This window comes from Meleagris gallopavo, chromosome 14, assembly GCF_000146605.3.
Source record: "Meleagris gallopavo isolate NT-WF06-2002-E0010 breed Aviagen turkey brand Nicholas breeding stock chromosome 14, Turkey_5.1, whole genome shotgun sequence".
Classification (NCBI taxonomy): domain Eukaryota; kingdom Metazoa; phylum Chordata; class Aves; order Galliformes; family Phasianidae; genus Meleagris; species Meleagris gallopavo.
In genome coordinates this window covers 8,025,094-8,039,051 of record NC_015024.2, presented here as the reverse complement: position 1 = coordinate 8,039,051, position 13,958 = coordinate 8,025,094, and the positions used below count along the sequence as shown (strand labels likewise).

Sequence of the window (13,958 nt, the reverse complement as noted above, 5' to 3'; positions counted from 1 at the left end):
TCTAATTTGGAAGTACATGAAACTTGAGGGTCTTTGCACATTGTTATGTAACATAAATGAATGCATTTCTACCTGGCTGTAATCAAAACAGTATCTGTTTAAAACTAAATTTTGACCTAACGTTTGTCAGAGGTACCAAATAGAAACATCAGTGGTTTGAATTTCCACGTTTCTGTATAACTACAGAAGTAATTTGTCTTGCCAAAAATAGTGCCTGGAAGTACTGAGAGCGAAGTGACTAAACATGATTAGATTTTTATTAGCTGAATAGCATTTAAATAATTTTGTATTTCCATATATGCTGAAATGAGTTCATCAGATATTTAAAGTTCTTTAGCTTGTCTCTTTCAAGGATGAATAAACACATGTGGTATATGTTTGTTCCAGGGGATGAGTAGAAGAACAATAGCCCTGTTCTAAGACTGTTTGGTAGGAATGGTAAACTTTTTAATCATGCTTAATCTAAGATAACTTGTGAGGTTAAAGATAAATACTCACCTGTTTTTGGAGCAACAACAATAGGAAGAAATGAAGTAAATGTTTTGTTGAAACTAATCAGTGATGAAAGTCTTGTAATGTTCTTCATAAAATACACAGATTGTAGGCTGGGAATTCTGTTTGAACATAAAACAGTGTCATCTTGAATGACCTGAGAGAACAAAATTACTTACTTGGGGAGGCTGTTAGCTTTAGAAACTTCTATCAACATCTTCCTGTTTAAAAATTTTTATTAAGAAAATAAGTGTATGTTTGCTGTATGAATTGTTGTTAATGAGTGAGACTGAGGATATGTGTAGGTTTTTGGGGTGCGTGTGTCTGGTTTTAAAACTTGGTAATGGATTGCTTTTCTCCTTCGTTCCCTCCCTAAGGGGGCAGAACCTCAGAGCCGCCACAGACTGCTTTCTCAATTATTTCTGGTCTCGGTGGACACGATACTGACTTGAGACATCAGGATGTATCTGACCCTGCTGTTACTGACACACATGGCCTTGTTAAACTGCTTTTAGAAACAATAGCTAATTCAGGACACTTGGATTCATCGTTGGCACGGTCTGTAAATCAAGCTTTAAGACTAAACGCTGATGAAGGTGAAGAGGATGTGAGGCAAAACTATGAATGTGAATCCATTCCAGCACAGGACAAAGATGATCATGAGCTTCCTGATGCTGCTCAGGCTGAACCTGTTAACTTTAAGGACCCACAGAGCCCTGCGATGCTGGAGACTGATTCTGCTTGCTTACCCTTTGCTATTGATGTTGACCTACGGTTTCCAGCCAGTGAAGTAGGCCTTGAACACACACTTGTTGTAAAAGTAAGTGCAACTGGCACATAGGTTAATGCTGTTAACAAACATACTATTTTCATAAGTATTATGAGAATGAATAACAAGACCTAATTTTTATATACGTAAGAGCTAACTTTTCTGTGGAGAAGCTTTCCTTTTTGGTAGGAGAACATAGTAAAAAAATAAGATATTTATTCCTCATTCTTTGTCTGTTATTACAGTAATTACAGTTAAGAGGTGAAAAGCAACCATGGTCAGTCTTCCTCACCTTATTTTCTAGTAAGTGTAATATGCTGCTGCTCCAGCAATAGGAAGCAAAATTCATGTCATTCTGTAGCTGACTGCTGTATATCAGTGTTTTTTCATGTCTGCTGAGACCAAAGCCTTGCAGTTGATTTTGGCTCCTGTAGTACTCAGGTGTTTTATTCTGGCTCTCACCTTGAGAGAGACAGAGGCAGACAGAAAGGTGTCTGTGTGTGTGTGTATATTTTTAGCAAAAGGAACAGGTACACTGTTACTGTAATAGAACTTAAATGCTGCTTTCTACCTTCCTCCTCCTAAGGGTTGGTTATTGATGTGACTAAGGCACTGGTATTTTCTGAACCTGTAACAAAGTAAGGAGGCATTTGAGAGATCTTTCTCTAGTTACTGCCTAGATGTTGCTTTTCCTGAGAATTGGTTATAATGCAGCAGGAGTCGGTTTTGCTTATGGACTCTCCCAGTAATTTGAGCAGGCCATTAATGATTGCATACTAATTAGTTGTGGGGCACAAAAATGATAGGTGGATGGCAGCTCTGACATTGTTCAGTGGTCACAGCTATCCTCTGCTTATGTTCCTGTATTTTCCTTAACCTTGCAGACGCGACAGGTGGTTTGAATGTGACAGCTTGTTCTGATTATGAAGTCCTTTTGCAGGCATAAAGGAGCTTTTTTTGACCAGGCTCCTCCAGATCTAAGTCGAGATCCTTTCTTTCAAAGCTTATGCTTTGAACTCTTCTCCCTTCTCCCACAAATGCAAACCAGAAAAATAAGTAAATTGGTCAGAGACAGTATAATTCCAAGACTTTCTTCAGCGTATCTTGTTATAGGAAAGAAACTGAAAGAAGTTGAACCACACTCTGATATTTAGAGTTGGTTGTGGAGGTATCTTAAACAAGCGTAGCTGTCTACGGTAGCGGAATGAGAACTGTATTTCATTTTAATAATAGCACTCTCTTGTGTTGGTAGAACAAACTGGTAAAATCAAGTCAGTTGTCCTTGTAAACTCAAGGTGCTTTATAGATTCTGGAATACTTTTAAAAATAGCCAAAAAATAAAACAACAAAAACCCACACCACAATGGTAACAGCTTACTTTAGATAACTGTTTCTGTGGTTTGTGGTAGTGAACTTTCTTAGTGATGGAGCTTCAGGAAGTAATTCTTACTGCACAACCATCAGACATTCATTTGGTCTAATTTTAGTCCTTGTTCCAGTTTTGGGAATTAGTCTTGGCCCAACTTTTCCAAAGTGTATTCCACTTCCTACTTCATAGAAGTAGACAGGAGAGTACCATTCACTTGTGAACACAAGTGAGAATCCCCCAATCCTTACCTTTCAGTCCTATACTTTGGAGAAAGAGTTGTGCTTGTTCCTGTCTCTCTGGCAGTGTCTGGCAGAGACAAAAAATGTGCACAGTGGAGGATCCATCATGTTCTGCAGATATTAAAGTTGGTTGGGGAGTTGTCTTCTGTTGGGAGCAGAGTTTCTGCATGCCTAGTTCTCTTTATGTGCCTTCTTGGTGCAGTTGGGTGGAATAGACATGTTCCATGCATACTTCTCACAATACTGTGCAACTTCAGTTAGACACCCTTTCAAGAAAGCCTTGTGCTTAGGGATCAGAGTACCCCAGTTGTTCACATTTCTGTACAGGATGGTTGTTCTGTGGTCTCTGTTAGTGATACTTCCACACAAAGCCCAGTTTCTTAATCATGAACAAGGAAGAGTTTGTCCTACCTGTGTTTGTGCTCTTGCTTTTGACAGTCTGGAATGCTAGATGAATTTGGTTTACTTATGAGTCTAATACTATTTGAAGATTCCTTTAGTCAGCTATCAAGACAACAGCTTAAAAATGGTGAAGGAACAGGTGTTCTTCTTTTTTTTTTTTTGTTCTCTTTTTTTTCCCTCCCCTCTTTTTGTTTCCTTCCCCTTCTTTCCCACAATTTCTGTACTCTATGGCATGTGCTTATGACTGCCGTATTTACTTTTGGCATCTTGGCTGATGGTCTATCACTGCCTTGGAAAGAATCGGGCAGGTAAATTAAATGCAGCAGTACCTGATGTCAACATTTCTAACTTTGACTTGATTTGACCAACAGCAACATTTCCAATGTGCTGGTGAACATGGGTGTATTTGTATCATTAGCTGTTCAATAGATAAAGGCTCAATAAAACAGCTGTAAACTGAGAATTTATATCTTCTAGGAAGCAAGCACTGGAAGTGTAAGTAGCTTTGAAGACTACAGTCCCTGTCCTAGTACACCTGTAGAACATGTTTATCGCAGGCATCACTCCAACTCAAATAACACAGAGTTTGGAATGCCCTGGAGACTTATTCCAATTACAGGTAAGATGGCTTTAACTGTTACCTTGCTGCACATAGTGAAATGATAACATATTCTAAGGGTTTGTAAATTTTGTAGATCTCATTCTTGGGTCACCTGTTGGTACACAGGCATGCAGATATCCATGCAGTTGTGCCTGCTATTTGAATAATAAACAGATCTACTGGATGAGAACAGATACTTGTGGAAAAGTACTTCTTTGGGTACAGAGTGATGTAGTTTAGAAATGTGAGTGCCTGAGCATTTATCTGGTGAAGTACATAACTTTTGATTTCTGCATTTGAACTCACTTTGTTTTGCTGAAAGATAGGATTGATGAATAATTGCAACTAGTGATTCAGAAAAGTAATGAAAAATATGTTATCCTTACAGAAAGCTGTCTTCTTCTGTCTTCTTACTGCATCACATGCTTCTAATAGAGGCGCCTTAAAGTCTTTGTATCTAAACATTTAAAACTTAAGATTATAGAAGAAGCTTCTTGTTCTAGTTCTTGATGACTCAGCAATACCAAGTCTTGGGAGAACATAAAATAATGGATTTTGAAGGATGTGGAAACTGGACTGTAGGAATAGATGAGAAGTTGTAGATTCAGGGCTATGAATTGAGGCCTCATGAGTAAACCCACACAGACTGTGTTAACTCCATTCTCTGAGTGAAAACATACTTATTTCCGATCTCATTTGAGGAATGTGGAAATCTCTGACACCTGTGATATTCATCTGATCGTGTAGCTCCGTGGCTTCTTCGTGTGCTTGGCTGAGAAGGGAGGAAGGCAAGGAAAATAGATTTCCTTCTACAGTATGCTTAGGCTTTTTAAAGAAATGATAGGGCTGATGTTCTCTGTGTTTTCTTTAAGGGCTTGAGGACTGTAAAATTGTTTGAATAGGACATCATATCTTTTCCTGCTGCTGGCTTGGCCACTGTGCATATAGGCAGATACCGTTACGGCTGCTGAGCTAACTAGCACGTGAATACAGGATGTGGTTCTTGATACTAGAGGGGTTTTTCTAGAAGAAATTTTCTTCAAGATCTTCTGAGAGGGGAAAGTGCTATTTCAGAGATGAAAGAGGTTGTCTTGAGCATGACTGGATTTGAGTTTCTTGAAATTAGCTCTCACTGCAATAAGTACTGGCTGGCTCTGTAATGTGATCTTGTAGAGGGTGCAATATACAAAGAAACTCTGCTAATGCTAACTGCTGCTCTCCTTCAGGAAGGATAGGAAAAAATCAGGAGGATCAGCTGGAAAAATGCGAAGATAAACAGGTGAGAGAAGAGAGTACGTGCTAGGGGGGTTCCATATGTCATTATGGTCTGAACTACTGAGCAGCTTTTATTCTCACCTTAGATTGAATTTTCATCAGAAAACGAGATCAGTAATATGCTGTTCAGCAAGTGGTCTCTTTTTACTGAAGTACATCAAGAAAGCTATAGAAGAGTCAAAAAGCCTTTAATGTTTTGGACAACCAGCACTTTTAATTGGGCATGTATTTCTATTTAATGTCTTCAAGAGGGCTTTGAAATTCCATTTTAAAAAATTAATATTCTGTACTATAACTTAAAGGCAGCTTTATTTCTTTCTGAAACTGATGGCTTTCTAAAGCCAGAGGATGTATGTGTTGCTTTTTTTTGGTTTGGTTTTATAGAAAGGAAGTTGTAGAAAGGAATTCAGAGAACATCAGTCTTTCTCTTTCATCCTTGCACAATTGCAGAAGAGCAAATTAGCGATCTCTCTGTTTTCTCTTTAAATGAAAACATCTTTTGATACAGAGCTCATTGTATAACTTAATTCTAAGAACTCTTAATAGTTTGTGACTTGAGGTGTGAAGGGGATTGTCTCGCCATGTACCCTGACAACATCAGGAAGTGTTGGAGGAGAGTCGTTCATAGGTTCCCAACTCATTTTGACTACTTCTGTATCATGTTATTACTCATTTCTTCACGATTGCATAATCTAAACTTCTGACAACAGCAAGCAAACCTCAGTCTTATTTTCGAAGGCTAACTTACTTGGGCGTGTTTGAACTAATCCATCCGAACTTGACTTTGATTCAAACTGGGGGCTGTTCTTTGAGACACTCAGCGAAAAATATTTGTTCTTGCTTGTATCTTCTCTTGTAAGAAAAGATTAATACCTTAATAAATATTCTTAAAGTGAAGGCTTTTGATGACATTTATCTTACATACTAAGAAATAGGATGCTTTCTTTATCATGTGTGTTTTGAATTTGATTTCAAAATAGACTCCAAAGTGGAGTTGCTGTAGAAAGAATTCTTCTAAGCAGTGAAAAATCTGAGTCTTAGTCTGCAAGAACAGTAATAAGCTCTTTAAACTGCTCTTTTTTCTAAGGTTGCTTTCTGGCAGGTTTTCTTGCTTCTTTATTTCACATATTGGTTACAGGGTATTACTGAGGAAGAATGAAGTCATAAATCATGCTTTAAAAGCTGTTGAATTCTGTATTTGTGTTTTACTACTTGCTGATGCGTTTTTTTTCCCTATACGTGCATGAGAGGTGTATGTCTATGAAGGGTACTGCCTTCAGAAAATTCTATTTCAGTCATGGCAACTCTCTTTTAAATTACTTATACAAATACATTGGATTGGTATTTATATCCAGCAGCATATCTTTCTGATAAAAGATCTTTACAGGGTTTTTCACAGGTCTTAATCTCTTCCCTTTCTCCTTCTCCCCCGTTCCCCCCCCTTTTTGTTTTTAAAGCAATATTTACTTCCAGAAAACTAAATAATAGCATTTGAAAAAAACCTAATCAGTCTTGTATATGTTCTTAGTGTGTATTGTGAAGACTTTTTCCTAATCCCATTGTTAGAGAAACTCTCTTAAATAAGCATGAGTGAATTATATATTTTTTTTCTTTCATTAGTAAAATTGGTTTGTAACTGGCTGTAACAAAATGTGAGATGTTACATAAAAATAGCCCCAAATTTAAAGCTATAGCAATTTTTAATCTTCCTGCTAGGAGTTCTATATAATACAGTATTTCTTAATTACAGTAGTGTAGGTTAGTAAGTGTTCAGTAGCTCAAGTATCATATATATAGCCTCAAGTAGCTTACATCTAACACATGCTCAAAGTGAGTTACCCTGTTAATATCATGATTTGATACTGAATTTTCCCAAGTCTTCTAAAACTAAACTGACGTGTAGTGGAAGGTGATGACAGTGCCTTCTACTGAGCCATGGGCACTGTGGACTATTAGAAGGTAAAGAAGAAAAAATGAGCTCAATCCTTCCAACAACCACTGACAGCTTGAGAGAAGTGCAGTTTCTACTTTCTCGGAGAGCGAGCTACCCCTTAAATGAGAGTGAGGAGGGGCGGATCCAGGCTCCACACCTTCTGGTCACTCAGGTGCCTTGCTTGGGTTCGCCCTGCCTTCTCACCTGGTGCTCAACCATTGGGTTAGGCTGTGACTTGGCAATTCTGCTGCAATATGCTTAAGTGTGCTAAAGACATAGAGCAACAGAAAGCCAGGTTCAAATTGAAATTGCCTGATTTATATCTGTTTTTAGTGTTTATAAAGAAAATTAAGAAATTTGCTTTGACTGGAAGGTTGAGCTTTGAAGGATGAAAGAAGAACATGTAGTTTTACTGATGAAGGAAATAAAATGGGACGCTTCTGGTTTCTGTAGAGGTATAAAGTAACTGTGAGATGATGTTGACACCATGCAAAAGAGATCCTACTAGTAGCAAATGTTTTCCTTTTAGATATGGATGGGCTTCAGATTAGGGAGTGCATGTAACTTCTAAATCTGATTCCAAGTCAACTCCATTTCTAACTTTTAAAAATGGCTAATGCTGTTTTGGTTACTGCCTCTGCTACAGAAATGTTCTGGTTTTCTGCTTATAACTTTATTAGATTTAAAGAAATAAAAACCAAAAGCCTGTATTTTTTAGGTTTTACTGTATCAGCTGTCACTTTCAAGCATGAGATGATGATGATGATTAACTTTTCCTGTATAGGTCTGAAATCACCAGAAGAACCACTGGTGTATTTACCACCAAAGGATGCCTTCCCTAGTGACCCCCGGGTAATAAATAGACAGAGAAGTTCTGATTATCAGTTTCCATACTCTCCATTTTCAGACACACAAAAGGGGACAGCAGAAGATGGACTTTATACAAGACAGGTGGAGAAACTTGAAGATGAATGTGAGCTAGCAGATCACCCTTTTACAACACAGCATTCCATAAGTGCAATAGTAGAGACTGTAATATTAGAAGAATACAGTCTTTTTGTAAAAAAGATTCAGGAAATTTTGCAGGAAAAAAATATTTCTTATGTGAGTGGTATGTTCACACCAGTCATCTTGGGCCAAGAGAGGATAATGAGATTTTCTGAATATATATGTTTACAGACATCAAAGGTTTCTGTGCAAGAATATGTAGAGACTCTGAGTGAGAAAATGAAGGGTGTTGTTTTGTCCTCTTCGTGCATTAGACATACTCCATCAATTTATTGTAATCCTGAATCAGCAGAAGTAGTTCACACTGCTGCACCGCAGCCTCCACCCAACGCGTTACCTATCTGCAGGGACTCTGACACGACACTTTTAACGGAGCCATCGAGTAACAATGTGGTGGAAGATCTTGATTCTGTTGAGCAACAGTCATCGAGCTTGTCCATAGTGAAGGAAGAAGTAGAACACGTGAATGCTAAAGCAGAAGCTGTGCTGACATGTGATCAGACACCTTCTAGTGGTAATTTGATGGAGCCACCAGAAAAGACTCAGAAATCCCCGGAGAACTTAAACATCTCAACCCAACCAGGTCTTTCAGATTTTATCAGCCAGTTAAAACCTGAAGTATTTAACAGTTTGGTTGAAATTATTAAAGATGTACAGAAAAACACTGTGAAATTTTATATTCATGAAGAGGGGGAAAGCATTCTCTGCAAAGAAATCAAGGTAAATGTGTTCAATTTCAGCCTGTCTGTAGTGTTTAAATAGAATGGTGTGGCTTTCAAACCGGAATTTATAAAACTGGACTTGAAACAAAAGGGAGTCTAAAATTTGCTTCACAAAAGTTTGAATTGTTACAGTGAATTGTGAGAACAGGCTGCCCTGCCGCAGTTCTTGTTTGAGGCTTTCAGTCTGTCTTGATTTGGCATTTACCTAATTCTTATTGTTTGAAAAGCAGAACTGGTTGGAGTTTGGGTCTTTGTGCAGGTGCAGCCAATAGAGTTAGGCTTGTGGGAGGTTTTTGGAAAGAGTATGATGATATTTTCATGTATTCTTGCTAAGATGTTATGTGTAGTGGTGTGGTTTTTTTTTATTCTTTCTTTTTTTTCCCCTTTGGTTAATAGTCCAGGTAGCTTTAGAGATTGCTGTTATTCTTTATTTAAATGTGCAAGATGAAAGTTGAAGGTAAAGTCATAAAAATTCATGTTTTCTTGAAACTTCATCCAGTCTTAATAGACTGTCAGCTGGCCACATACATGCTACTCTGTAAGACTGACCGACCTGCTAAAGGAGCCTGTTTCTGTGTTGCTGCATCCTTCTGCTTAATGTATCAGAAAGACAAGTTGTCTCTCTGGAATTCATCTGAATGGGAAACTTATTACTGTTGTCATCTTCTGGAGAATGTTTTGGCTTAACTAGCTTTTCCCTTTTTTTTTTTTTTTTCTTTTTTTCCCCCCACCATCTCCTTCTGTGGTGTCAGGAGTATCTTACTAAGTTAGGTAATACAGAGTGCCATCCAGAACAGTTCCTAAAAAGAAGAGCTGCTTTAGATAAACTGTTGATAATTATTCAAAATGAAGACATCGCCAACCTCATCCATAAGGTAATTCACATACATAAGTGTGTACTACATTTTAAACCATAGCCAGAAGAACTCACTGTGAGCAAGGGCTACTGTCTTAATATTTAAACAACAGTCTGATTAGCTGCCTTTTCAAAGAAACAGAATTGCTTGTGGTCATGCCTAGTTCTATTACATCGTATACCCGTAACTACTCTACCTGCATATTGTTGGTAATGAATACTTCTGGTGCATTTTAGCAATTAATAATTTTTCCTAGCCCTTGTTAAGTTCTGTTGAGGTTCCAGGTTCTGTTTTTAGTTCTGTACTGCTGTAACAGCAAGTGAAGGCAGCTGTTAAAGTGACATTAGGTATCCCTGAACCAACATCTGTAATGTTGAGCAAGAGATTAAAAATAATTTTTAGATCTGTTTTAAAGTTTGACAAGAAGATTCTTTATCTTTTTTTTAGCTATGATCTTCATTTTCTTTTCCCTCATATACCTCTCTTGATTTTTAAACAGGTACCAGGCTTAGTAACTTTGAAGAAGCTTTCTTGTGTCAGCTTTGCGGGTGTTGATAGTTTGGATGATGTGAAAAATCACACTTACAATGAACTCTTCATGTCGGGTGGCTTTGTTGTGTCAGATGAATCTGTCCTTAATCCAGAGAGCATCACAATGGGTAAGTGTGATGCTTTCTGGAGCTTTAAGACAAAAAAAGGCAGCAGTCTTAAGATATGAGAAGACTGTCATACTCAGAGGTAATATTGTGAATTTTTTTGAGAACCTGAATCTTTTACTCACTGGCCTGTCTGGAGAATGTGTGAACACGGAGATCTTGGCTTCTGAAGTTTGTCTAGTATGTATACAGGGCCCTTTATTCCTTACTCAGAACCATGAATAATGTAGTAAAAAATACTGGAAATCTGTGTTCTTTCAAATTTTCTTTATCTGGAATTGAATATTTATCTTTAGGTACCAGTTCTCATAGATATTTTAAAAAAGCAGATCATGGTGACTGAATTCAGCTGTTTTGAAAGCAGATACCACTGTTAGGCTTTAAAACAAAACCTGTCTGTTTTGGAATATTTTTGTTGGCTAATCATCTCGGAATAAAACCTAAAGTATTAGGGCAGTGTTCATAGTTGTGTAAGTGCTTTGGTGAAAACTCAAAAAAACAAAACAACTCTCCCCTTTTATGTATATGTTGAAGCAGTGTTTTTCATTTTGCTGACCGTGAAATTTAACTTCTTGTATCTCCTAAACAGATAAACTAAAACAGTTCTTAAAGTTTCTGGAGGATCTCAGTACACCAGATGGAAAATGGCAATGGAAAGTCCACTGCAAAATGCAAAAAAAACTTAAAGAGCTGGGGAGGTAAGCAGTGATCTTTCATAGACCAGTTGCTAAAATCTTCAGCTTTAGTTACGCTCTCAAAAATCCCAATGAAGTAGAACTTAATGTTATGTCCATCTTTTAACTGAATTTTAATGCTTAGAGTGACCTTAAATCAAACGTCTAATATTTTTTTCCATCACAGACTGAATACTAATGCCCTGAGTCTGTTGACCCTGCTGAACACCTATCAGAAGAAGCACTTGGTTGAAATTCTGTCGTACCATAACTGTGATTCGCAAACTCGAAATGCACCAGAATTAGAATGTCTTATCAGGCTTCAGTCTCAAAACATACAACAGCGACACGTTGTCTTCTTAACAGGTTACAAACAAATACGACTATCTTTCTCCCTCTTACGGTAATAGGTGCTAAATCGTAATGCAAAATCTCCTTCTATGTATTTAGAAAAGAATCTCAAGCCACTTTCAAATTATGCTGATAATGGCATAGTTGTTGCTACTGTTGATGACTTCATGCAAAATTTTACAAGTCTTGTTGGGTATCACAACTCAGTTAATGAAGAAGACAGCCCATCTCCCTCTGCTCAGGAAAGACAATCAGGTAATACATTAAAAACATTCATTGTTTCTTCAGCTAACTAGAAGTGTGAAGTGGAGGTCCTTGAATTAGTGTCTTTGTGTAAATGAATGTGATAGATGGTAAAGAAAACCCAGCCCAGCTCTTAATCTACTGCTTTAAATGATGGAAAAACAGCAGCGGGGATGGAGCACCAAAGGAGATCTTAAATACAGAATTATAGGCTAACAAGGTATCCTGGAAAGCAGGCATATGCCAAAAAGTTGTAATTGTCTGTTTTCAGGAGGATAAGCTGTCATTAAGATGAGCTGTCGTTATGATGAGCTATTGTTAAGGTAGCTCAGAAACTAGACAAACACCTGAGATAGTGGTAGTTGTAGTCCTGTAATTGTCTGATCAATACTGACCTCCTGTATAAATTTAGATGCTGTTTTGACATAAACCCCATTGGAGTTGGGGTTTCCCAACACTTTAAACATGAACACAATGCTCAGAAGCTTTTAGCATCGGAATAACTGGAATCAGAGGGTTAAGTGTGTATGTTGAGTAAGTGAACAAGAGGAACAGAAGACCAAGACTTAAATGATACTGGACTTGCAGACCTTGAAGCATAACACTCTGTGAGTAGTGTATAGATTTTCTAACAAAAGTTTGTATTTCAATAGAATAGGAGTTTCTTTTTCTTTTTTTAACGCAGTTCATGTAGAAAATGATGGAAAGGATGAGGAGGACATGTCTCTGGATTCAGGAGATGAAGCATCGCAAATAGAAATCTGCACTGATGCCTCTAAATATGATACTCATTTGGAAACTTTGCAGACTGAGACCAAGAGCTCACATGGAGTAGATGCAAAAGAGAGCTGTGTGTCAGAGTTATCTCCTGAAGCACGAAAGAGTTTGATGGAAAAGTCTTCTAAAATTGACATGGAAGAGAGACAGCCAATTACTCCGGTTTCTACAACGTGCTCTGCTGAAGGAGAAAAACACAATTCAGTTGAACGAGCTCCTTTCAATAACTTCCAGGTTTACAGCAGACCATTAAACATGTCTCATCAGTTCAGTCACTTTAATGTACTCACTCATCAGACTTTTCTGGGAACAACATACCCACCTTCTACAAGTCAAAACCAAGAAGGAGGCAGTTATTTTCTATCTGCTTACAGTCAGAGCATGGATACAGAGAAATCGTCACTGCCTGGTGGTTGGGATAAAAACTGTGATTCTTGCAGGCCATATTCAAAACAGAAATAAGCTTGTCTTTTTTATAAGTTGCTGTGGACTTCCTGTTTCTAAAATGTTGGATTAACAATTTCTATTTTATTCTGGAACAAAACATTTCTTGTCCTTTATCTCAAAGTTTTTCTGATCTTATTTAAACCATGATGGCCTGTACCTGTTGGAAGCATCTGAAGATTGAAATAAATATATATTTTTAACATTTATTGTACTTGAATTATCTTGGTTGTTGGCACTTTTAAGTTTCTACATTTGTATTTGACCTGTACATAGGTTTCAGTTTGAAGTCTGTTTTAATGTAAAATTGAATGTTTGCCTAAAGTATGTGAAATGGCGAGTTTTTTTTAACTGTAAGTATCCAATTCACTTTTCTTTACCTAAATATCAAAATGTATGTATTTATTTGACACAATTTTGTACGAACGTTTTTACATAGCTATAAGGCAGTGTAGTTATTTTAATGACTGGATCTTGGCAAAATACCTCAATTAGATTAACAAATGGTGCAGTTCCATTACAAAAATGAAATAAACTCTTAATGCACAAGGGACTTGCTAACATGCTGCCTTGTCTGTGGTTTTTATGCTGTCTTCAAAATACAAAAGAAACATAGCCAAACTTGATTTCATAACTAGCAGTTCACTTGGTGTAATTATTAGAGCAATATCAGAATGATCTTAAAACTTGTATTTTACCCTTATAACTACAGCAGTGATGTTTTAGTGACCTCAGTAATTCAACTTGCCTCCTGCCCTTCTTCAGCACAGTGAGTCCTGGTGCTTTCCTGCTTTTTAGATTTGTTATTATTCTACATTTAGAGTTCTATCTTTTTTTTAGCTTGACCTTTCAAATTTCACATATGCTGAGTTAACCTTACTTTTCTGAGGCAAGTCTTTATTTGACTCAGCTCATGCATCATCTCCCTATGGCTGCTGGATAACTTACTTGAGGGTACACGGCTGGGGTGTCTCTGCTACCCTTGTTACTATTCGTGTTTTTACATATGCTAATGTGCTGACTTTTATGTTTACTGTTCTTGTTTTCAAGTTGTCTAAAGTCATATTTCTTTGCTGTTTTGTAATTTGATCTTAGTGTTTGAATGATGGGTGGTTTAGAAATGGGTAATAATGTTTGAAACTACAT

General features: G+C 37.3%; 1 protein-coding gene across 3 annotated transcripts in view; it reads left to right on the top strand.

Annotated features, from left to right (window-relative positions):
- Positions 1 to 13,373, top strand: part of TASOR (transcription activation suppressor) — a 28,084-nt gene extending 14,711 nt beyond the window's left edge. Inside the window, exons 15-24 of one of the 3 annotated variants that reach the window (XR_002119599.2) lie at positions 870 to 1,312; positions 3,749 to 3,890; positions 7,865 to 8,808; positions 9,563 to 9,685; positions 10,167 to 10,326; positions 10,913 to 11,021; positions 11,185 to 11,363; positions 11,448 to 11,603; positions 12,004 to 12,199; positions 12,277 to 12,366. Coding sequence is in view for 2 of the 3 variants with exons in the window: in XM_010718486.3 (XP_010716788.1) it covers positions 870 to 1,312; positions 3,749 to 3,890; positions 7,865 to 8,808; positions 9,563 to 9,685; positions 10,167 to 10,326; positions 10,913 to 11,021; positions 11,185 to 11,363; positions 11,448 to 11,603; positions 12,277 to 12,830 (2,810 nt within the window). In the remaining variant the exon portion in view is untranslated. Of the gene's footprint in view, positions 1 to 869; positions 1,313 to 3,748; positions 3,891 to 7,864; positions 8,809 to 9,562; positions 9,686 to 10,166; positions 10,327 to 10,912; positions 11,022 to 11,184; positions 11,364 to 11,447; positions 11,604 to 12,003; positions 12,200 to 12,276 lie in introns of all 3 variants that reach the window. The other 2 variants (XM_019620087.2, XM_010718486.3) reach the window with 2 other exon arrangements.
- Positions 13,374 to 13,958: the final 585 nt, after the last annotated feature.